Source organism: Corylus avellana, chromosome 1 (genome assembly GCF_965113065.1).
Source record: "Corylus avellana chromosome 1, dhCorAvel1.hap1.2, whole genome shotgun sequence".
Classification (NCBI taxonomy): Eukaryota; Viridiplantae; Streptophyta; class Magnoliopsida; order Fagales; family Betulaceae; genus Corylus; species Corylus avellana.
The window spans coordinates 326,937-352,008 of NC_142490.1; the positions used below are offsets into that span (position 1 = coordinate 326,937).

The 25,072-nt window shown below is 34.0% G+C and overlaps 4 protein-coding genes across 4 annotated transcripts; 1 reads left to right on the forward strand and 3 right to left on the reverse strand.

The window, feature by feature from the left end:
- Nucleotides 1–1,567: 1,567 nt before the first annotated feature.
- LOC132172902 (glutamate receptor 3.6-like) lies at nt 1,568–11,263 on the reverse strand. Its single transcript, XM_088512407.1, has 7 exons — nt 11,197–11,263; nt 4,563–4,838; nt 3,114–4,468; nt 2,750–3,027; nt 2,457–2,482; nt 1,942–2,354; nt 1,568–1,804 (listed from the first exon to the last, which is right to left on the reverse strand). Exons 1-7 carry the CDS (start codon nt 11,261–11,263, stop codon nt 1,568–1,570), a joined length of 2,652 nt encoding a protein of 883 aa, XP_088368533.1.
- Nucleotides 11,264–15,821: 4,558 nt separating this feature from the next.
- LOC148587830 (rust resistance kinase Lr10-like) lies at nt 15,822–16,847 on the reverse strand. The gene is made up of 2 exons (XM_088517855.1): nt 16,667–16,847; nt 15,822–16,564 (listed from the first exon to the last, which is right to left on the reverse strand). Exons 1-2 carry the CDS (start codon nt 16,845–16,847, stop codon nt 15,822–15,824), a joined length of 924 nt encoding a protein of 307 aa, XP_088373981.1.
- A 2,679-nt stretch (nt 16,848–19,526) lies between these two features.
- Nucleotides 19,527–22,984, reverse strand: LOC132172900 (uncharacterized). The gene is made up of 4 exons (XM_059584459.2): nt 22,837–22,984; nt 19,983–20,849; nt 19,777–19,818; nt 19,527–19,591 (listed from the first exon to the last, which is right to left on the reverse strand). The coding sequence occupies exons 2-4, from the start codon at nt 20,842–20,844 to the stop codon at nt 19,527–19,529; spliced, it is 969 nt and encodes a 322-aa protein (XP_059440442.2). The 5' UTR covers nt 20,845–20,849; nt 22,837–22,984.
- LOC132172895 (rust resistance kinase Lr10-like) lies at nt 21,540–23,701 on the forward strand. The gene is made up of 2 exons (XM_088517827.1): nt 21,540–22,237; nt 22,654–23,701. The coding sequence occupies exons 1-2, from the start codon at nt 21,540–21,542 to the stop codon at nt 23,699–23,701; spliced, it is 1,746 nt and encodes a 581-aa protein (XP_088373953.1).
- The last annotated feature ends 1,371 nt before the right edge of the window (nt 23,702–25,072 follow it).

Here is a 25,072-nt window from a genome sequence, read left to right on the forward strand (position 1 = left end):
CGAAGCCACCTGATGCATGCCTCCAGACTTGAGGGCAGGGCACTGCCTCCACCATCTGCTCATACGCTATGACTTCAATATCGGTGGGGTCCTCTGACACGCACCTAAATCTCCATTAACTTAGTGCTAGTAGGATTATTTTTGTCTATATTTTGTTAAACTAATGATTAAGTAATTAAATTTATCTTTTTTTATAAGTTTAAGCTTTTAAAACAATTGGTAATTTAACATGGTATAAAATTCAAAGGTCCTGGGATCGAACTTTGACTTCGTCAATTCATCTTCTATTTAAATTAAATATTTCATGTGCTGAATCTCACCTATGAAAATGGAGTTTGAGAGAGTGTTAAACTAATAATTAAGTAATTAAATTTATCTCTTCCTATCAACTTAAGTTTTTAGGATAACCGGTGATTTAACATATTTAAAATTTATGTCAATATGTCCGTCCTCTAACAATCACTACAAAAAAAAAAGAAAAAAAAAAGAAAGAAAGAAAAAAAAGAGTCACTAATAACGTCTTTTTATTGTTCAAATGACATCATTTCTTAAGTGGTGTCTTTTGTGTGTCACAAGTCACTTAAAAACGTTTATTTTTTGGTTCAAACGACATCATTTCTAAAGTGGTGTCTTTTGTGTGTTGCTGTTCAAATGACACTATTCACGTATTAGAAGGTATCGTTTGAACAATAACCATGTTTAAACGATACTATTCATGTGCTAGAAGGTCTTGTTTGAACAATGTTTTGCACTCGAAATTAGCGCTTATAAGTTGGACAATCACACACTCTTTCTCAACCACACATCGACGTGTAGCATGTCTCTTTTTTAAAATGTTGTTAGTTGAGAAGGTTTTTTAATATTTTTCCCCAAATGAAAAATGTTTCTATCCTTATACACGCATTATTGCACTTATGGAGGCCCAACTTCGAAACTTTCAACTTAACTAGGCCCAACTTGGAAAGCTCCTAGAAACTTATAACTAATTAGGCTTCATACACAGTTAGTAGCAACGGTAACATTTAGCGGCGGATATAAGAATTCGTATTAGAAGGGGTGTAACTAAAATAATAATTTTAAAATTTTTTTTGGAGGGACGGGAGAAGAAGAAGTAGGAGTTAGGGTAAAAAAAAACTAAAAAAATTACCCTTAAAAAAAAAATTCAAAAATTTTTGGAGGGGTGAGCGCCCTTTATTTCCTCCTCTGGTAGACCCTCTCCCTTGGCCTTCTCTTGGACTCGCTCCTAATTTCCTTCCTTTTTCACTTGAATAACATCCTATTCTTTTCTTTTAACAAATGTAAATGATTCAATTTTTTTTAACAAATGATAACATTAAATCCATCTCGATGAGACAGAAAAGAAGAGCAATTTGGAGAACATTAGTTGTGGAGAAGGTTCAGATTTCCTGGTTCTGGTTTTGATTTGAAGTTTGTTGGCTTATATAGGTGGTTGTATAGTTAGGCTTCTCTTTACTGTATAGTTTTGCGTTCAGGATACATAAATGTTTTCTTAAGTTTTTGGATAAGAAAGTGCATTGTAATCATTGTCAATATATGAAAGATTTATTCAGTTATCCAAAGAAAAGAAAATGAGAGCAACAAAGCAAGCTAAGCCACATAGTAAAAACAGCCCCTTGAAACTTTTAAGCGAAATTTGTTCTACTTCTTGCTTCACATCTTTTGAGTTGCAAGCACTTCTTGTAAGCCATTTGTCGTGAAGCTTTTGTAGATCCCCAGTCTCTGACAATTTTAGTATGGCAGTTGACATGTCAATCGCCAGTCGCGAGTACTCCCGTGAAAAGGCCTAATCAATTAGAAATGTAGAACATGAATTAACACTATTATCATCATCATCATCATCATATATATATATAAGTTGACAACTGCTAAATAAGCAATTGCTGATAGAGATAATGACAATTTAGAAGAGATGATACTTACAAAACCCCACCCCCTTATGTTGAACTCATGACCGACAATACCAAATTCACATCTAGTGGAGAGAAAAAGCTCCATGTATGCTCGCTCGTCAACAATCGCAGCGACACCACCATTACTCGGGCCGGCCTTCAAAGCTCTCTCATAATCATTTGGCGAACCAAGAGGAACAAGTCTATTTCTATCTATGTTGAGCTCATTGGCTAGATAGTTTTCGACAAAAGAACCACGCGGGAAACCAATGGGAATATTATTGTTGTTTGTTGTCAAACTTTCGATCCCTTTGACAGGCGAAGAAAGTTTTTCGGCTATAAGAATTGATGTTAGACTTGCAGTGTAACTCGAATTGAGTATTAGAACTACAAAAAGCCATATGAAAAGCACTAAGCGACCGAGGGTGCTCACAATCTTCTTTCCTACATGCATAAAACAAGAAACAGACAATTGAGTAATTCCTATGTAGGAGGCTTTGTACATATGGGAAATAGCTAGTGAAGACTAAGAACTTTTTTACTTACTATAAAACAAAGTTGAAAAGCTAAACCTGCAAAGCGAAGCACAAAAATTAGCATTTAGGGAATTACATATGTTCTGCTTAATTTTCTAGATTCGAGGAACAATATCTTCCCTACCATGATCATTTGCTAACAATGACCGAATGGATGAAGGGAAAGATCAACCACATCATTTTTTTTTTTTTTTTTTTTTTTTTTGAAAATAGTATTTGTAAAATCACATAATGGTGAAAAACAAATTTAAGTCTTTTGTATTTTATACAAAATTGTTTGTTTAAAACAAATAAACAACTCACCATAAGATGGTGACACATTGTTTTCTAGGAGGGCTCTGGAAGTCGTCATTTGTCCTGCGCTCCAAAATCCAAACAACTACTCCCACAACAAGGAAAGATATACTTGTAACACACCACATCATTGGAGTAAATGGTCTTAGAAAGGTCCAAGCATTGGAGTTCAACTTCCAAACCGGAGCCACTACAACTAGCCCAGACTTGATATATGGCTGCGTGAAATTCACCATCTTTATTCGGTCAGTGGTAATTGTAATGTCACCAACCACAGCATCGAGTTCCTATATGGAAGAGGAAAACTAGTGACTTAGAAGTACTAAAAACCATGTTTCATAGTATGTAGAAAATTGTTGAAATTCATACTTACACCCGTTGTGATTCTGTGCAGAAGATCATAAGTTATTGGATTGCTGTGTCCATTCCCAAATGGAATAAACTTATATGGGACTAGATATGACAATTGGTCCTTTGCAGCGTTAAAAACGTCAATACAATAGCCACTATAATTATTAGAGCCTTCTATATGTGACACAAATTCACGATAACTGATTCGCTTTGGGACTCCAACTCGCAGTTGCTTTTCGTTGATTGAGTATACCCTCCCACGAGGCTTTTGAGTGATTTGCCCCGGCCAGGTTACACCATATAGTTGCTGATTTGAAGACTTGTTTAGCTGTGCATTGAGCTTTTCTGGAGGCGCTAGTGATAAGCCGGAGGAATTGGACCAATAACCAATTGTCCTGACCCCCATACCAATGACATTGATTACTTCATATGCAGGACCATTGAGGTCCCCATCTGAAGTGAAACTCATTGGGCCACTTAAACCAATCATATTAACTTGTAAAATATTGGTACGCAACACATTCCCTCCATCAAAGATGCTCATGGCGTCAAAATGCAAGTTCCCTCCATGAAACTCAATCAAACTCGAATCATTTGAGAATGAAATATTGTTTACCCTCTGATTTAAAAATGCATCAAGTGCATGAGCAAGAAGCCAAACTGTGTCGTATGCGTATAGACCATATGTATTTGGTTTAAAAAGGCTCTCATTTGTCTTTGAAGCAGTCAATTTGCTCCATCTCGAAACAAATTTCCTCTTGAGTTCCGAATCCGGAGTGTGCATACGCAAGGTAAGAACCCCTTGAATACTATTCCATGCCACTGGAGGTAGTTCCGACTCTGTGTCAAGTACAGTAGAGAGCCAATCAGTTGCTATCCACACATATCCACTGCCCATCATCCCTTTCTTATGTGCCACATCAACTACGTCTAGACCCCAGCCAGAATATATGTGGAGGATAATAACCCGAGACTCCATCTTAGCTACCTTAGATAGTGTATCGGATATGTCATTCCGGTCTACTACTGCTTTGGGGCTCATAGGTGCTTTGTACGAGATTTTACAACGTTTTTCGGCGAGCTTGTCACCTAAAGCAGCAACCCCATTTCTGCCATGATCGTCATCAATATAGATTGCTATTACATCTTGCCATTCGTAGTAGCCTATGATTTCTGCTACAGCAGACATCTGAAAGAGGTCGCTTTGGGTTGTTCTAACAAAGAATGGGAACTGAAGTGAATTCAGGGTGGGGTCTGTTGCAGCAAAGGATAGTAGAGGCACTTGAAACTCATTTGCAATATGTGAAATTACATGGGCCATAACAGAGTGTTGGGGACCAATTATGGCAACTGTATCATTCTCTATAAACCGCAAAGCTGTTAAAGAAGAATCAAAGTGTAATCTGTATCATATTTGATCTATGAGTACTTGACAAAAGAAAACTCTGTTCAAATGGAAGGATCTACGTACCTTCAACGATTCCCGGAAATCCGTTGGATAATTTTGTATCCTGCATGGTAATTTTGAGCTTAGTTCCAATTAGAACCCCAGGATCGGAATTCACATCGTCCACAGCAGCTTCAATGGCAACTTTTGCAACTTTCCCAATAGAAGAATTGAAAGCCAAAATAGCGCCAATGTTAACAACGTCGGGTCTGGTAGAATTAGCACCAGTAGCAGTGCTAATAAAGTGCCCATTGTAGAAAATCAATACCAGAAGCCAAAACATATGCGTGCTGGATTGCTCTGCAAATTAACCAAACAGTCTACTCAGAAAATTTGAAGATTAGCGGAGAAACTTCACATGCCTAGCTAGTAGCTACACTGCAGCCTACCAAAATGCATGTTAAAGACAAACACGTACATATTCATAGCCACACAGAAATACACACATATAAACATGCATACAAGATGTATATATATATATATATCTACATATAAGGACATGAAGCAAAATAGTTGAAACATAAGCTGCTCTCGTAAGACTAACATGTCACAAGATGGTTGCTAGTACGTACCTCTAAAAACCAGTTGTATTCGAACTGTGAAATTGAAATGTTATTGTATGTTTAGATGCATATATATATATATTAACAAAGCCAAAGGCAATACAACAATGATAACGTTGACTATAGTATAAATCCAAAGCACGCGTTGGGCTTAGTGACCATAACCCAACAAGATCTAGACCCAATTACAAGGAAGACTATATGATCTCCCATGAAACACGAGGGAACAACATCTACCCATTAATCTAAAAGGTACTCCAGATCATGTGAATCAGATTGCTCTAATAATTTAAGCGGAAATTTCCAAGTAAAAAACAAACTTCATTTTTAGAGGATGTAAAATAATAATTAATTGAAGAGTGCCATATAGTCCCAAGCAATATAATCAATCATGCAGGAATGGAAACTGTAATTGTTAGGAAGTAATAGCAAGCAATGTACTTTGTTAATTAATTGTTAGTGATTTAATGATCACCTGTTCTGCCCCTTAGGCCTTAATGCAACATGTGCTTGGGTCAGCCCATGCATGTCTCTCGAATACCTACCTAGCAAATTTCTTGGTTTTTATACTTGTTTTTGTTTTTATTTTTTTAATAATGTTATATACCATTTTTTTATCCTACAAATATTTTATAATACTGACATGACAGCTCAATCGAATGGTTAATTGGAATTGTCACATCAATATGAGATAGTTATGAGATTATAATGTATTTTCTTACATTACACTTTTTTTGTTGGTGTTGGTTTTTGTTTGAGTATTGCATCAATCACATTTTTATTGCGTGCTACCCTAAAATGGCCATTCCTTAAGAGTAATGTCATATCAAGAAATTGATTGGCGCTATCCCGTCAGCATATTAGGATACTTGTGGGATAGTTTTTAACATTTTTCTTTTAATAGTGATTGATCAAATAGTTAATTAAAATTGTCACATCAACAATATTATAAGGTAAAACTGTAATTTATATCATATTGCTCTTAGTCTTTTGCTTAGTGCTTCATTCGAGTTGTCCTTAGACTAGGGCCTCGATGGACCAGCATTATAGGCAAGAATGTCATTCATTTCCATCATTGGGAATTCCACTTTTAGTGGATCAACTCCAAAGGAATGGAACTCATAATGGGCAATGGATATAGTCTTACCACTTGATAACCATTATATCAAATGGACTTGCCACTTCTCTGTTTTTGGCTGAACATTTAGGTAAAAAGTTATTACAAATTGATAATTTAATACTTATTACTTCAATTACTAAACATTTAAATTTACTTGTTTAATTTATTCGCCATTCAAATATTACATATAAATTGTGAAAAAATCATTAAAAAAAAAAAAAATTGCAGCACCAAGCATTTTCCTCAAGGTAAACTTCATACACTTATATTATTATTATTATTTTTTTCTTTCTCAAAACTTAGTCATCAACCAGGCTAATAATGCCCACGTGTGGCACAGCAAACGAAAAGAAAAAGGCTCTGCGTGTTTCGGGCACGATTTTAGGTATCACGAGGATTATATCTGGCGGGTCTCCTTCAAATATAAAAAAAAAATCTGACCGGCTTCTTGTTGTTGGAAGACCACATAATTATATAGCAAGTGGTCTGGTCAGCCAATTCTTAAAAAAAACGGAGTGTTTGGGGTCAAAATAATACGGACCAATTTTTCAAACTTAATTTTGTAGCACATGAGAAGTACGTGTTCTTTTTCTAATAATGTGTGAGAAGTATGTCTTTTTAATAGGATTTATTAAAAAAATATATATATTTTTCACATATTTAAGAAACATCATAAAAATTTTATAAATTGCGATTAAGAATAATTTCTCCAACCAAATTTGAAAACTCTATTTAAGCAATAGAATGGTTTGTAGTAGCACACAACAACTGTCGGTGTATAAATCTAAAACATATAAACAAATGCTCCCAAGGTACATTACAAAGTTGCTTTTCTTGAGAAGTACTTATTGGTTCCATCAAATCTAATGAATTGGCATACACTTGCAAACAATTCTCTATGCCATAATTGGGTTCAACAAACCTCAAAAGTTTGGTGGCGTTTTGCACAAAACGAAACCAAACTAAAACATCATCGAGTTTTTATTCTATCAAGACAGAGACACGAATTTTAAAACTATAGAAAGTTTTGAAAGCGACAGAAGAAGAGAGACTTTTGCGTTTTAAACTAGTTTGCACTAGACACTATATATAGTGTCAATTTATCACGAAATAATTGCTAATTCTGCTGTCATTAAAATCTGCCCATTTGATTTTAACATGCGCTTAATCTTTACAGTTAGATTAAATTTATAATTAACACTTATTTAATTATAACCTTTAGATTGTAGTTTTTAGTAACAATTATTCAATTGTAACCTTTAGATTGTAGTTTTTAGTAACAATTATTTAATTTCAACTGTTAGATTAAATTTAATTTAGTCTTACAGTTGACTTTACTAACAATAAAATAAATCCATATCAAATCACCAGATCTTATGATCATGACCGTAAAAAATTAACGGTCATAATCCAATCACTATATATTCATAATTATACTAATTTTGATAACTCTTTTAACAACAACCTCATCAAACCCATCTAAGTGGATTATTGGAAAACATGGTAATTAGTCGTAACTCATATCAAAGTTTAGTCTTGGCCATGAATTTAAAAACATTGTTGCCATGGAGACCATTAAAAACCGATGTATATGTTAATTTTCTGAAATGATGTCCGATTTGTAAGGGTCTTTTTTCTTTCACAGGTAAAATTTTGAACTTTTTCAAGCATATATATTTGATCTCTTACCACTTGAATTAAAACTTGACAATCTAAAATTATAGGAAAAAACATCAAATTTAGTTCTTAATTTCGACAATTAGGTATTTAGGTTTTCATCTGATCTTAAATAGGTCTTTTCGTCAACCTATCTTCCAATTAATTAATTGTATGTAATAACAAACCAATCAATTAACGTCATATGACTCTTCTTTTTACAAGTCATTTATCAAATGTATGTGCTATGTGACGTAATTACTTTAAATTACAAGTATAACCTAAAATTATTAAAATAATATATATTTTTTTTTATTTAAAAAGAAAAAATAGAGGTGACCAACCATTACTAATTGGTGAGAATTAGATAAGGGTTGGCGGCCAGCAATGTCCCCTCAAAGAGGGGTGGTCACTCCTCACACCTCACCAAGGGGTGGTTGTCCCTTACAAAGAAGGGCGGCTGCTCAAAGAGAGGGGTATAGAGACGGTCAGCCGCCCCTGTATGAGTGGCTGCCCTCTTACCAATTAATGGCTGTTGGCCATATATGCCTTAACTTTTAAAATAAAAATTATTGTTATTTTTATTTAGGGTATGTATATTTGTAATTTAAAATAATTGTGTCACATAGCAAATACATTGGTACAAGACATTTCAAATGAGAGTCATGCAATATTAATTGATTAGTATGACGTGACATACAATTATTTAATTTAATGGCCAGTTGACAGAATAACTATTTTAATTTTTTTTTTTTTTTTTTTTTTTTTTAAAAAAAAAAAACCTAAGAATGTAATTGTCCAAATTTTAGTTTGAAGGTCTTTTAATATTTTGGCCTATTTAGAGTATTTTGGGCTTTAGCAAGTGTACTAGTTAGAAAAGGTCCAATTGGGCTATTTTGGACCATTCCCTAAGAAAAAAAATTCTTAAAAGTGATGAAGCTCATTTTCCTTTCCGGTGGAAAATGATTGACTCCATTTTAAATTTTCTCCATTTTTTTTTTATTTAGTGCATTTTGAAGAGTAGTATTGTCCAAAACTTTTAATGATAGTCGTGCATTAAATGCACTACCCTTTAAAATGCACTAAATGGAGGAAATGAAAGAGATTTGAAATTTAGATGATCCTCTTCCCTTTCAGGCTACTAGGAATCTGAGTTAGAAGGCTAAAATTGGCACGGTCATACAAAAATTGATTAGTATGACGTGTCATAAAAAAACTGGCAATGTCAAATACATGGTATCTTCATTAAGATCATATTTGAAATTGTGTTTGAGAAATAGAGTTTTTAAGTTAAAAAATACTTTTTGGCAAAAACTTCATTTTGAAGCTTTTGCCAAAAGTGTGCTTTGGCTATTTTTAGGCTTTTTGGACCCTTAAAAACGCTTTTAATTTTTTACCCTTAAAAAACGCTTTTTTTACCATACAAGCATGTCAACTTTTTGTATGACACGGTTTTTTATGTATTAAAAGTGCTTTTTTCCATCCTAACGTCATTTCAAACAGGCTTAATCAAGGTCATTAATCCATTTGAACTCTTCTAGTCCTTCTCTCATCCTCCCACTTTTTAAAATTGCCATTTGATGTACATGTAAACAAAGAATTAAGATTCTTTAAATTGGATCCGGCTTAGGTGCAGTAGTTCTATGTTGTTAAATGTCCCAACGGTTGGGATTAAATAGAAAAAGAAAAAATAAATAAATAAAAACAAAGGTTTAGATTTAATCAAAAAAAAACTTTAACTACAGCATATGTTGTTAAAATAATTGACAGCTCATTTTGCCTAAACATGCTTTAACACCGTCTGTCTTGCAAAACCCATTTCCTTGTACTACGTTTCAATCACAGAGAGAGAGAGAGAGAGAAGAAGAAGACAAAGGTGAAGAGGGGAAAGAAGGTAAAGGAATTTCATTTTGTTTTTTAAAAAAATTTGTTTTCTCTCATTCGGTTGTGATGGGTGTTGATTTGGTGATGAATTGAGAATGAATTTTGAAGCGTGAGAGCATGGGTTTAGAGAGAGAAAGGATCGGATGAGATTTAAGAGAGAAAGATGGGTTAAGAGTTGGAGAAGATTGAGGGAGGAGAGAGTGGCTGGCGACTCCAGCCATTGTCTGCACCGCCTTGATCAGCGGTGGGTGGGAGGTTTCAGAGGGCTGATATGAGGGAAAGGGGGAGAAAAGAGGGGAGGTGGTAAGAGAGAAGTCTCTCGGGCTAATGAACACCATCCCTCCGGCAATCTCTGGATAGAGATTAATTTGAAAATGGCAATCCAAAACTTGTCCTACATGATAAATTTTGAAAGAAATAGAAGATCGGTAAAAATACTCAATTTTGAGAAGCTCGGGAGAAGAAGGTTAGAGGAGATATCGGCCTTGTTTGTTAAACCCCACCCCATTCCCCCACATTCTACCACACTATTCACTTCATTTAAAAAAAAAAAAAAAAAATGTTCTTACTTTTATATCAAATCATTCACTTTTATACCACATCATTTACTTTTTATTACTATTTAAATAAAAAAATTACTACAAAACAAAATTTTTCCACTTTTCGATACCACTTTTTCATTTTTTCCATATCAATAATTATTTTCTCTTTTAATTTTTTTTTTAAAGATGAATAGTGCCATGGGGTGTTGTTGTTTAACAAGCACCCCCATCAACCCCGAATTGGATGGCGTCAAAGTCAAAGTTAGCTTTAGAAGATTTTAATGAAAATAAAACAACACAGTTTGCTTATAAATTGTTTTGATTAATTCTCAGCCTTTTGTTTTTTATTTTTTCTATTTAATCCCAACTATCGGAAGATTTAACAGCATAGGTGCGGTAGTTTTTTTGAAGTACCACACCTAAGCCGGATCCCTTTAAAGTCACGCTATTTGAATTTTAATAAATTTGTGTAGTCTATAATGAAGGGATGTGAGATGGATCGGGATCCCAGCAATAGTTGGGAAATTTCCCCTCAGTTTTTTTTTTTGAAATCCTAGCCCTTGAATCTTATCCAAGGATTAATAAGCCGCCACCTGTTCCACTAACTAAAAATTAATATTTTATTATTTAATTTTAAAAAAAATATATAAAACAAAATAATAAAAAATTAAAAAATATATTAAAAAAATATGGGGTGTTGTGGGAAACGGAGACACAGGTGGCTATGGGGAGGGTGGTGTAGGATACGCCGCAAACCACGTCGTAGCGGGTGGAGGCAGGGAGGGAGGAGATTAGAGTATGAGAGATTTGGGAGAGGAGTGAGGGATAGGAGACGATGAGGCGGAGGTCGATGTAGATGGGAGAGGAGATGTCGGACTTGAGCTTGAAGTTACCGAACTTCACGGCCGATATCTCGTGGAGCTGGAGGATCAGGGACTCCATCGACGGCGAGGTTGTCATTCTCTAGGGATTGCCTCTGTGCACTGTGTGCATTTGTGCGTTTGTGCGTCTTATGAGTGAGGGTTTCACTGGGTTTTTAAAGGATTTTCCCCACGGCCCTTGGGGGTGGATTGGCCACCCCCAAGGGCCAAACCCATTTTAAGAAAGTGAAGAAGAAAGTGATTTCGAGGATGATGAAGAGAGAACAGAGTTTGAGGAAAATGAAGAACTGTAGAGAGGGTCATGGCTATGGAAGCACAAACTTCCAATTCGGAGAACAAAACGAAAAACATGAATTTGACAGAGGTGAATGCTAAAGAACGAAAGTTGGAATCTGGGTTTTGGAGATGTAGAACTTTTTTCTGAATCTAATTTCTTAAGGCTGTTCTCTCTCGTGTTCTTTCTTTCTTGCAGAGCTTTGTCTCGCCCTTTCTCTCTTTGTTCTGTGTAAACACTCTCAAAAAGAAGAAAGATCGAGTAGAAAGCAGAAGAATGAAGAATATGTGGAAAAGAAGGGTGATGACTGGTGAGATTTGTGAAGGGGATGTGCTCTATTTATAGAAAACCAGCCACATCTACCAGTCTCCTATACTATTCCATCTACTAGTCTCCACTACTATTCCATCTAATAATCTCTTCTACTCTTCCATTTATTAATCTCCTATTCTATTCCATCTACCAATCTCCACTACTATTCCATTTGTTAGTTTTTCTTGGTTTAATTCAGTTCCAAAATGCAGAGGTTATTGTCCATGAGCTCAAACACTGATATAGAATACTCAGAATCAAATCTCCACCGTTCATAATGTGGATTCATGTGTCATGAACCTCCCTGCAAAGTACTCTGCAGGCCCTGTCCCGACAGGCCTTCCCCGTGTCCGGATAGCAGCTCCAGAAACTCAATTTCTGCTCCGTAAGGCCCTGTCCGAACAGCCCATTAACCTGTCCGAACGCCCCGTACCTATTATGCCCAAAAACGTGTTTTTAGTGGGCCCAGGTCTAGGGTTTGATGTACTGATATGTATACATCCTTATAGACTTGGAGATGTACGAATTTTGACCACAGAGAGTTCGTGAGAGGCTGTGCTTAGAGAAAATTATTGTGAGCATTGTTGTTCCTCTTAGAGGATCTTTGTTAGTTGATTGTGAGCGTTATTGAGAAGTCCATCGAAAAGGTTCGATAAAGGAGAATCATTTGTTAAGCGTTTTTCACCATCTACCAGTCTTCTTCTACTACCAATTTCCATATAATATCCATATAACACCATAAATTCCTCAATTATTATCATTGCCTAATATATTTCATAAGAAAATATTTATTGGGTGCTACAATTACAATAAATGCTAGAATCAAATCCCCTAATTATACCATATATAGAAATATATTCTAACAGCCCCCCTCAAACTCAAGGTGAAAGATTGTGGAAGCTTGAGTTTGATCTTTTCCTTTGACTATTGTTGACCATAGTAAGTGGAGGTGGCCGGTGAGGATAATAAAAAATGCGCCTTAAATAACAGTAGGCCAACTATGGGCCAAAATGAAATCCAACTTTGGACTGAAATGGGCATATGTTTTAAACAATACCATAAAGACCGAACAAAAATAGACCAACTATAAGCCAGAGATAAAAACCAACTGTAGGCTAAAATTAGCTTAAATTTTAAACAATACCACAAATGCCAAATAAATTAAGCCAACAAAGAGCCTAAATATAAATCAAATCCCTTAATTAAATCCTATCTAAGAATATATTCTAACACTTGCGTGGCTTAGGAACTTCAAAATAGGTCTTTGGAACAACAAAACTCTAGTCTTACTCTTAAACCATTCATTGGCAACCTTGGAAACCTTGGAAATATTGCAAAGAGGTTAGGATAAGGTTTAGGATGCATATATAGGGTCTAAGAGTTGTCTGAGGCTTGCAAAACCCTGAAAATCGCATGATCACTTGAAATGTTCGAAGTTGAAAAAGAGGGGTTTGAACCTTAGGGTTTTCTAGACCCCAAGATCGAAGCTGGGGGCTAGGGTTCGATCCTCCCCAAAGAGGTTCGATTCTCCAGGCCAGAAACTAGCCTTGAGGTCCTCCCTAGTCCAAACTCCATCTCGAACAAGCCCAACCAAAGCTAAGATCTAAATTACTCAGTCTCTTAACTATAGTTTAGATCAATGTGTTACACTATGTTTTAGTATTCTTAGAGAAAGTTCTTTAATCATAGAGCATTCATGCTAATTCTCTCTCAGAGTTCTTTTAGTTAAACCACACAACCATGTTTTTTACATAAAACTTTCAGCCATAAGAGTTCTTGGATTGCAAAAGGAAGCTCATATAGAAGATTTGTTCAAAGGTTTTAGAGCTACTACGGTACAAAAACAGATCATTTGTTTGGTACAAGTGGGGTATTTATTACAAAGGTTTTGTAAATTTATCCTGCTTGTAATTGAATTCTTTTATAGTGAATGAGTTTTCTAAGTTTGGCTGCTCTGAAGTAGTTTTATTTTTGAAAAGTTCTTCAAAAATTTTCCACTCCTTCACCAATATTGTTTTAATGCTTTGCTTGATTTTAGTATTCATATCTATGGTGTTTGAATTTAATAACTTTGTCAATCTTTATTGTTGTAAAGATTGAGATATTCATTGTTTAGCATCTTGGGGTCTAAACTAGTGTTTTTCAAACAATATTATATCCAAATGATTAGGGGTATTAATACGGTTACGGTTAGCGGTTATTGGCAATAACCACTAACCGTAACCGCTTTAGCGGTTAGTAAATTTCACTAACCGCAACCGCTAACCGCCTAGTGGTTAGCAGTTAGCTACTAGCCGCCGGTTAGTAGTTAGTGAAATAGGTAACTGCCGGCTAACCGCATTTTCAAAATTGGGCTTTTTTTTGTTGGCCTTTTTGGGCTTTTTTACTACTGTAGTATTTTTTATCCTCATTTCTTTCTTTTTTTTTGTATTTTTAGTGTCTTCTTAGGCCCAATTTTTATAAAAAGAGTCCGTATTGAAAAATCAAAAATATTTGACCCCAAATTTACATTTACTTGTACTTTAAAAAAAAATCCTTAAATATTAAATCATAACCGGTTAACTTAAAAAAAAAAAAAAAAATCAACACAACATATAAAAAAAGTTCAAATAAAACATATGATATATATGATTATATGTCATATTATATATAATTATATGTATTATTTGTTATTATATAATCATATGATTTAATAATCAATTCATCAAGTGATATAATCATGTCAATTATAGTGATAATATTACTAAAATTAGAATGATAATACATTAATACTTCAATTGTGTTTATAAGTAACACATTGTTTAATCCAATGTCAATTACTTAATTTGATATTATACGAATCACATTATAATTGTACATTAATAATATGATTCACTTGAATAAAGTATTTGAATTGTCATTGAATCATATGATTAAGTATTGATATTATACATTTATATTATTCATATGCATATATGAATAATTATAATTTATAACATATATAGACTTATAAGTTTATAACATATATTGGAACTAAGTCTCTAGGTACTTAATTGTTGTATTAGTATGAATTGGTATACTTATGACTTATGTCATATTATATATGTATAATTTGTTATTATATAATCATATAAATTAGAATGATAATACATTAATACTTCAATTGTGGTTTAATTTGATATTATACGAATCACATTATCATTGTACATTAATAATATGATTAACTTGAATAAAATATTTAAATTGTCATTCAATCATATGATTAAGTCTTGATCTTATATATTTATATTATTCATATGCATATATGTGTAATTATAATTTATAACATATATACACTTATAAGTTTATAACATACATTAGAACTAAGCCTCTAGATACTTAATTGTTGTATTAGTATGAATTGGTATACTTATGAGTTATGTTATATTATATATGTATAATTTGTTATTATATAATCAAATGATTTAATGATCAATTGAGCATATGATATAATCATATAAATTATAGTGATAATATATTAATACTCAAATTGTGATTTAATTATCTAAAAAAAAAAAAAAATTGTGATTTAATGATCAAGTGATTATGTTATATGTATAAATATTATTATAATTATAATTCTAAAAATATATTATATAAAAATGAGGTTAGCGGTTACGGTTAGTAAACCCAATAACCTTAACCACAAATCGCTAGGCGGTTATAGCGGTTAGGCGGTTAGCGGTTAATACGGTTAAGCGGTTATGCGATTAGCGGTTATAATGATTAGCGGTTAAAACCGCCGGCATTGACATCCCTACAAATGATATGGATTGATCCAATCCAATGTGCCAAATTCACAAAGAAGATGATTACTAGCAGAAAATGAAGAGTAGCAACATATCTTCTCAAACTTAAAGCTTAATTCATTTGTCAAGTAAGACAAAATAGAATCGAAAATAGAAAAGTTATCTAATAAGGAGAGTTATCTTATATCAAATAAACTCTTATTTGTTACACATAAATATTAACTATATTTGTGCTATCAAATATAAATATAAATCAAAAGACTCATATATAAATTAATTTGCATTTAGAATTGAGATGATTGACTTGATTCGTGTGATTTATTCGAATTCTCTCCACCACATGTTATGATTCTTTCCAATGATGATAGGAAAGGCTTGGAAGGCATTTGTAAGCATTCAACTTCTCCTTCAAGCATTTGTATGACTTTGTTCATTGAAGGGCGATCATTAGGCTTCATTTGTATACACCATAACGCAACAATGATCATCTTCTTGCCTATTTTCTTTTCCTCCACTGTGGCGTCTTCCATTTCTATGTCGTTTTTGTCGTTCAACTGGTCGTAAACCCAAGTAGGGAAGTATATTTGGCTTGAGTGTTCTGCAAATGCATTTAAGTTCTTTCTTCTACTAGCCATTTCCATTAGTAACATTCCAAAACTATAAACATCAGCTTTGTATGAGACGCCTCCAATGTTTTTGTAGAACAACTCAGGAGCCATGTATCCTAATGTCCCTCTTGCCGCAGTCAAAGAAACAATGCTGTCATTTACTGAATACAATTTTGCTAGGCCAAAATCACATACCTTGGGAGTAAAATTATCATCAAGAAGAATGTTATGAGGCTTAATGTCAAAATGTAAAATCCGCATGTCACATCCTTGATGTAGGTATTCAATCCCACGAGCCACTCCTAAAGCTATATCATACATTTTATCATAGCTTAGGAGAGTACTTACTTCTGGCAACAATATGTATTTATTCAAGGAACCATTAGACATGAACTCATATACAAGAGCCCGTTTTGACCCTTCAACGCAAAAACCAATGAGTTGCACTACATTAATATGGTGAATCCTTCCAATGGTTGCAACTTCGCTGATAAAATCTTGTCCGTTAGTTTTGGACTTACCTAATATCTTTATAGCCACAAAACCACCACTTCGAAGGGTTCCTTTAAATACAGTGCCATAGCCTCCTTCACCTAATTTGTCCTTGAAACTTTTAGTCATCTTCCTAATTTCGGAATAAGAGTACCTTATTGGAATAAGATTATTGTGGCTTTGCAAAAATTCTTCCACACCGTCATACATTGATAAATGCCTCTTACGCCATTTATATATCAAAAACACAATCACGCATGGAGTCCCAAATCCAATCTTTGCTACGAGGTATGGTCCTATACAGGAAAATCACCAAAATAAAATATAAGAAAACAAAAATGTTGTTGCTAGCATTTCTTTTTAAGTAAATGTATATTTACCCTTTTTAACTACCAATAAATTTACACTATCCCCCAATTTACCATTGGGATTGCAGTGTGCCCTTCCGCACCCAAAATGACAAATATAATCATGGTAAAAATAAAAAGAAGAATTTATTTCTATTTTTATTTTTTATTTTTTTTTAAAAAAAAGACAAAAGAATTTAGGAAAAACAGAAAGATTATTTTTTTCCTTCATTTTTTCTTTTTTTTTTTCTAAATTTTTTTTTATCAGGGGATTTTCAACAGCGAAAGGGAGGCATTGCAACCTTGATAAATTGAGGGGACATTGCAAGAGTAAGGGAGACATTAGACATTTGTTAGTAATTTAAAGGAGGTAGATGGAGTTTTCCTTTCTATATATATAAACATGCGATTTAAAATTACTCCCTCACTATTTAAATTTTAAATTTTGTTGCTTGAGTTTTTGCAAATTCTCTCCACCTTTAATGCCACATCATCATTTTTGCCAAATTACCTTAAAATAATATTTATTTAATAGAATCTGGTTTTTTTTTTAACCTTTAAAAACTCTCAAAAAAAATTATTTCTCAGTTTGGGTGTGGGGTGGTTGTTGGAGGGTTGGTACTTGCCGTGGCGCCATCTCGGGGTAGCTCCGGCCACCGCAAGTCAGATGATAGGGAAACCGGTGGTGGTGGAGGCAGAAAGCTAATACAAGGTAACAATGTCCTCTTTGGTTGCTCCGATTTGGGGGTTTTTGATTTAGGGTTTGAATTTTGTGGGTTAAATTTATGGGATTATGGTGCTTTGGTTTGTGCTTTGATGGTTGATTGAGGAGTTGTTGATGGAGGTTTGGGTGGGTTGGCCGATCGGGAGAAGTTTTTGGTCAAGAACTCTGAGATTCTTCGTTTGTGACAAGAGCTTTAGGATTTGGAGTTGGGAAATATGGGAATGGTCGAGAAGATCCGGCAGCTTCAAGATGTAACCAGTTTCAGCAAACCACCCCTGCCCGCAGGCCAATCCCCACCGCTGGGCTCGCTGGGGTGTCTTAGTACTACTGTCTATTCATATTTCTTAATTATCTTAATTTATAGACAGTAAAAAAATTATTTTAAGGTAATTTGGCAAAATGCTGATGTGGCATTAACCATCCATCTGAAAATTGGACGGAAAACAAACGGGACCTATTTCGAATTTGTGAAAACTGAAACAGTAAAAATTGAAAATTAAAAAGTGAATGAGCGATTTAAAATCGCCTGTTTACTTAGAGAATATTTTTCATACATTTACCTTTCTTTTTATTACAGCTCAACTAATTGCCTTCCAAATTCCCATTAATTAAGCACTATATTTGTTATCATTTTTTATTGAAAGTTCATTGACGTTTTCATCTTATCTGCATTTTATTTCATTTTAATTCATGCTTCACAACATCGAATTATCTACTGAAAAGCTAGGAAAAAAAATTAGAGAAGATCAAAAGAGAGAGGTTCTTACCGCCGAAGTAGATCATGTTCACCAATAGGCTGCTAAAAAATTCTGCAAGAAACATTAAAAAAAAAAAATACTTAAGTACTTGGAAAAAGGAAAATGTTAGGTGCTCTCTTGATCCTCATAGTCCTACATGGATATTAATTATTTTATAAATACCAAGTGATAGAAATAAGAGTAACTTTTTTTTTTTTTTTTTTAGAAAATAATATTCATCTAAGACTAGCAGAACACTAAAAAAACACCAAAATTACAAGACCAAATAAAACTAGTGGGTAAACAACTTTCCCCTTCGATCATGTCTAAGAAGAAATATAAACAAATTTATAAACCGCTGGACTTAATTTATATGGTTGGCCTTGAAATTGGGTTGATCTCAAGGGAAATAGACCGGATGGGCAACTAAAGCCCCTAAACGAGCACTTAGCATTTAGCAATAAAGAGAGGAAACTAATTTTGTTTTCCTCATTGTTTTTGAGATCTAAATTATTGTAAAATAAATTAATTGAATAAGAGCACGTACAATGTAATCCTTAAAGTTTTAACTTCTTGTTGTGGACGTCGGTCATAAACCGAATAACGTAAATCTTATATGTATTCTCTTTTATTAATTTCTGCTATAAAAGTTTGAGATATTCAACTGCAATGCCCACGCACATGGTTATTCCTTTAGTATTTGTGTCATCATCAGCCATAACTCGATCATCGATCCGATTCTAATTCATTGTGCTATTTTGTATTATCCTTGAAACAAATTTTTGAGCCCAGAAACCTCACCTGAGTAATGTCCACCATATGCTACGTAAGGAATGTTAAATTTTTCTCCTGCTTTCACAAAGAAAAGATTAATATATATCAGTGTACGTTTGGAACTTTTAGTTGCAACTTAGACCTAGCTAATTTCCTTCCTAAACCCTAGTAATTAATTAAGCAAAATATTTGTTGCCTTTTTCATTTAAATTTTATCAATATTTCATCTTGTCTCCACCATATAATTATTTCATGCTTCATATAGTCATAATTAAGAAATGAGCTGCTAAAAAAAATGAAAAAAATATCAACGGACAGATAGGTTCTTACTCATCTTCAACGGTACTAGATTGTTGAAAACAGCTGCAGGAACTAGAAAAAAGATAAAAACTTATTAAAATTAATTGAAAATGTGACTTAAATAAATTTTTAAAGTTTGAGAGCAGCCATTGGCCAAGCACGTACATGGTAATTCTTCTACTTGTATACCTCAAACGTGTACAACTTTATGATCATATATATATATATATAGAAACCTAGCTAGCTAGCTAGCTCACCTTTGGCACATGTCCGAAGTAGATTAGCAAAGAATCCAGTGTCTGCAATTAAAGAAATAAGAGAATAAAATCAGAGTTTTTGGAAAGTTGGAATATTGAAGAATCAAGTCATTATATATATATATATATATATGTAAAAGGAGATATTTCAATATCTCAGAAGAATTAAACTGAAGAATCTAGTGTTGCATTCCTTATATACTCACCAGGACGTAGTGGACGGCGGCACTGAACCCCAGGGTATTTGGCGCCGTCATTGATGTGGCAATCACCATCACGGAAGTCATCACAAGTAGCTTGGAACCATGAAAGCGTAAAGCCAGAGACCATTGCATCGTAGAAGTCAGTACATTGAAAATATCGAACACTAAAATTATTTGGCCAAATTGGCTCCCACGATGTTGCCTCCAGAGTCTTGTGATATATTTCGCACGACGACTCCAAATCCAATACGGTTATCCCCTTAACTATAACATATATGTACCTCTTGCTATTGGAATATTGTAATAAAGAAGAGTTGGAAAAAAACAATTCATTCTTAAGGCAACTAGAAATGTCCAAATAAGATGGAGAATTCACTTGTTTTTCGCACTTCACGAAAACCATATTCTTATCCGGATCGGGAAAGTTCCTAAAGCAAATAAGATTCTCAGTTTCACACGAATCACAAGAGACATATGTGGTTGGATAACTCAGGGTATATGGATCCCTTGGACTGAATTGACTTTCGTCTAGAGAATTATTAGGCATGAAGGAGTTAGTATTGTTTGTAATACCTGGGTCTACAATTCGGATTATGTAGTTGTTGTAATCGATTTCCCGTACGTAGTATATTCCACCATACAAACTTAACACTGTTTGATTCTTCTGACATGACAGCGTGTACCCTGGGGCGCCGCAGTCTTCTGAATCTCCTTCTAATACAAACGGATAGCTTATAAAACTAATATTGCCGCAGGAAGAAGGGGGGCAGCCTTGAAAATCCTCAGCACTGCAAGTTTGATGGAGTACTAAGACAAGAGCAAAAATTACGACCATGAGTCGGGCACCGGCAGCACGGAAGAGCATTAATTGTCTTGCCATTGAGAGAGAGAGAGAGAGAGAGAGAGAGGATAATGAGAAAGGGATAGATAGCTTTCACACAATCCACAGCTATATATAGAGAGTATATAGACAAAGTAAATAGTGTAGATTTATGATAAGAGTATAAGAGGATTAATGCTCACCTTATTCTTTTTAGCTGATCGATGTGACAGTAAATTTATGGGTAGAATTAGAAATTTTAGTATGGGGACAAAACTAAAAGTAATAGTTGAGGGGGAAGAAAATTAATTTATGACGGTATACCTCATAAAACAAAATTGTTAGGAGATGTTTTTAAATTTTTGGGTTCGGGGGTTTTGTGTTAGCTAGGTTCGTCGCTCTGCAGTGCCCATCAGTCCTTATTTAAAAAAATAATAATTCAAAGGTTGATAAACACTCCATATATATCAACTCAGGAAAATAAAGTTATAATAATTTATAATTATTAATAATAATAATAATAATAATAAGTGAGAAGTTCTAGTGGCCGGCCATCACCACATAGTCCAAGTCGTCCATGAGAAGTTCTTAGTTCACCCAAAATTTACTTGTGACTTGAACAAGCTAGGAGAGATGTAATGATGATCACCGGATAAAGCTGATGATCGAACTAGCAAGCATATCTATGCTATTTAAGAGGTTAATTATGGACCATTCCTGAGAGCACAGCTAAACTAGAGATGGATATTTGCTTAGAAATATTGGTAATCTCATACTTGCTCTTGTTTGTGGCTTTTGGAGAAGGCCAAAATGTGTGTGCTAAATCACGGTGTGAACGCCAGGGCCCAGCCATCCAATTTCCCTTCCGAGTTAATAGCCAGCCAGACGACTGTGGGTATCTTGGGTTTAATCTCTCATGCACTGATACAAATCAGACGGTGCTCGAGCTGCCGATTTCAGTGAAGCTCTTTGTCGAAGAGATTAACTACACGTCTCAAGAAATTCATTTATCTGATCCAGATAACTGCTTCCCAAGCCATCTTCGACAACTCAATTTTTCTTCCTCGTCTTTCCAAATAATTGAAGACCATCACCTTAGTGACTATGCCTTATTCAATTGTTCAGAAGAGATGGGTTACTATCGGATCTCTTGTCTTAGTGACCCTACTTATACCAACTACCATGTTTATTCGGTCGAATATGATAGGGGCATCGCTAATGTGTCCATATCTTGTAAAAAGATGTATAATCTTCTATCAATTCCAGATCCCAGAATTTTCAGTGACAAAAATATTCTTAAATTGAGGTGGTCCGGGGCAGTATGCAGACAATGTCAATTAAAAGGCATGAAATGCAGAATCAAGAGGAATAAAAGCACCGAGTGCTTCCCCAAAGACAAAGGTATAGTCTTCTGTCCAATTTCCACCTTTATAGTCTTTTTGAGATTGCGTTAGGAAATAAAAAAAGCTTTTGTTTAAAGAAAAAGTGCTTCTCTCTCTTTTTTTTTCTCTTTTCTTACGGAACAAACTCATTTTTTCTTAGCACGGTTTTTTATATATTAAAAAAACTTTTTAAATTCTTTAACACAATTCAAAACCGTCACTTAGTACTCTTAGAAGCTTACAATTACTTGAACTCAAGGTCTAAATTCAATATATAACTTAGCTATTAGCAAGAAACCCTTAGGCGAACAATTTTTATTTTATTGTAATGTACAATAAGAAGCTAACTGTGTTAAATCTTTAACAGGTGCATTAATATCAAAGTTAAAGATCACTGGTAAGTTGTCTTAGCCATTCAAAATTCTTTTTATTGTGGAAATATAAACTTTTGACTCATAAATGTTTATTATGCAGGCATTATCTTAGGTCCATTTGTATTACTACTAGCTATCTTTGCTCTCTACCGTTTCTATACTTATGATAAGGTGGAAAAAGAGCATCAAGCAAAGATTGAAAAGTTTTTGGAAGATTATAGAAATTTCAAACCCACGAGATACTCGTATGCCGATATTAAAAGGATTACAAATCAATTTATTGAAAAGTTAGGTGAAGGAGCATATGGAACAGTATTCAAAGGAAAGCTTTCTAATGAAATTTATGTTGCAGTGAAGATCCTCAACACTTTTAAGAGAAATGGAGAAGAATTCATAACTGAAGTAGGAACAATGGGTAGGATCCATCATGTTAATGTGGTTCGCTTGGTTGGCTTCTGCGCTGATGGATTTAGACGAGCTCTAGTTTATGAGTTCTTGCCAAATGATTCTCTAGAGAAGCTCACATCTTCAACGGCCACCAAGAACTGTGTCCTTAATTGGGATAAGTTTCAAGATATTGCTCTTGGCGTAGCAAAAGGAATTGAATATCTTCACCAAGGATGTGACCAACGAATCCTCCATTTCGATATTAAACCTCACAATGTTTTGCTAGACCAGAACTTCAATCCAAAAATATCTGATTTTGGTCTTGCCAAGTTGTGTTCAAAGGATCAAAGTGCAGTGTCCATGACCACAGCTAGGGGGACTTTGGGTTATATTGCACCTGAAGTGTTCTCTAGAAATTTTGGAAATGTGTCTTCTAAAGCAGATGTTTATAGCTTTGGAATATTATTACTTGAAATAGTTGGAGGGAGGAAAATTGTTGATGCTACAATTGGGAACACTAGCCAAGTATACTTTCCAGAAATGATCTACAATCTCTTAGAACAAAAAGGAGACATACGAATCTTTGTTGAGAATGATGGAGATGCTGAAATTGCAAAGAAACTTTCAATCGTGGGACTCTGGTGCATCCAATGGCACCCAATGGATCGTCCTTCCATAAAAAATGTGGTTCAAATGTTGGAAGGAGAAGGAGATAAACTAACTATGCCTCCTAATCCCTTTGCCTCTACAAGCTCCTAAAAATTAATGAAAATATGCCTACAAAACATCTAAACTATGGGTTTAGGTCATCTTTGAATTACAATAAGTGTATGTAAACTTGGTGTATGTGATAATTATATAGGTTGCAGTGATCTTGTATCTTATTAATCTTGTAGTCAATGTTGGGACTTCAAGTTTTTTCTTGTATCAGTGTATAATAAAATTCGAGGATTATAAAAAAGTACATGCTCATTTTTTTTGTTTTTTTTTCTGTTTTAGCAGCCTTTTATTCTTTTTAATTGTCAGTTTCATGGGCTGTTATATAATCTAAGAGTGAATTTGTTTTTAGTCGCATGTACCATAAGCATGTTCAATGGCAACCAATTCTTCCCAAATGGAGCATGCATGTTATATAAAACACATGCACATTATCGTTTTGAGGCAAACTATATATATATATAACACATTAAGGACTCAACGATATCATTTTGTCTCTCATTTTTAACTTATGGGTATATTGTGCCTTATCACTAATCTGACTTTGAAATATAAGGTATGACTATGATCTAGAGATCTGATATTAGAGGATGGAGGCCAGTATATATATATATATATATATACAAAGAGAGCGAGAGAGAGAGAGAGAGAGAGAGAGAGAGAGATGCTTTGAAGACTAGAAAAAAAAATTTGCCCCAAGTGAACCATTCTTGATCAATACAATATATCATCTATATCACCCCAATATATACACACTACTAAAACAAAAAGGGACATTACCCGCTCATATTCTTCATGCATTCACAATAAGCGCCAATGTGACTAGTACTTATTAGCGCTTTTTAAAAATGCCAGTAATTTGTTTTGTTAGTAAATGTGAAATATTTATGGACGCTTTTATAAATAAGGGTAAAAAGATGAATTGGACATGGCATTTTTTCGAGCATCAGTAATTTAACGGTGTAATTATAAGTCTTAAGTAGAATTATCTGAATTTTCAGATGGCGCTAGCTACTATTTACTTACTAAAATTGACAGAGTGAAAATTACCAAACATATAAAAATTTTCTATAAATTTTAGAAACCACAATTCACTCAAGACATAATGCACAGAGCCTCTATTGAAAACACAACTTTTATACTTTAACTTATATTATTATTGCATATCAACGGCTATTCTCTATTACAAAACATAAAATGCTACTATTGTAAAAGTAGAAAAGAAAACACTAGTTGGAGCATTTACAATGGAAGAGCCAAATTTTTATGCAAAATGGTTCCTCAAAACTCACTTTATCTAGTTTAGTTAATGAATTTTTAAAGGCCTCTTACATTCGATTAGCTATATTTTTATCTATATCATTTAAATATTATTTTTTTACTTTTTATTGATTCTATCTTTATTTCTTTTAT

What these genes read in the sequence shown, in the direction of transcription:
- LOC132172902 (XM_088512407.1), bottom strand. Translation starts at nt 11,263, where the DNA reads ATGACAACCTCGCCGTCGATGGAGTCCCTGATCCTCCAGCTCCACGAG. An exon ending in CTTTTCAACTTTGTTTTATA is followed by an intron (nt 2,355 to 2,456) that starts GTAAGTAAAAAA and finishes TTATGCATGTAG; the next exon opens with GAAAGAAGATTGTGAGCACC. An exon ending in ACATAAGGGGGTGGGGTTTT is followed by an intron (nt 1,805 to 1,941) that starts GTAAGTATCATC and finishes CTAATTGATTAG; the next exon opens with GCCTTTTCACGGGAGTACTC.
- LOC132172895 (XM_088517827.1), top strand. Translation starts at nt 21,540, where the DNA reads ATGGATATTTGCTTAGAAATATTGGTAATCTCATACTTGCTCTTGTTT. An exon ending in ATTTCCACCTTTATAGTCTT is followed by an intron (nt 22,238 to 22,653) that starts TTTGAGATTGCG and finishes TGTTTATTATGC; the next exon opens with AGGCATTATCTTAGGTCCAT.
- LOC148587830 (XM_088517855.1), bottom strand. Translation starts at nt 16,847, where the DNA reads ATGTATGACGGTGTGGAAGAATTTTTGCAAAGCCACAATAATCTTATT. An exon ending in TGTGGCTATAAAGATATTAG is followed by an intron (nt 16,565 to 16,666) that starts GTAAGTCCAAAA and finishes TTTGCGTTGAAG; the next exon opens with GGTCAAAACGGGCTCTTGTA.
- LOC132172900 (XM_059584459.2), bottom strand. Translation starts at nt 20,844, where the DNA reads ATGCTCTTCCGTGCTGCCGGTGCCCGACTCATGGTCGTAATTTTTGCT. An exon ending in CCGCCGTCCACTACGTCCTG is followed by an intron (nt 19,819 to 19,982) that starts GTGAGTATATAA and finishes CTTTAATTGCAG; the next exon opens with ACACTGGATTCTTTGCTAAT. An exon ending in ACTTCGGACATGTGCCAAAG is followed by an intron (nt 19,592 to 19,776) that starts GTGAGCTAGCTA and finishes TCTTTTTTCTAG; the next exon opens with TTCCTGCAGCTGTTTTCAAC.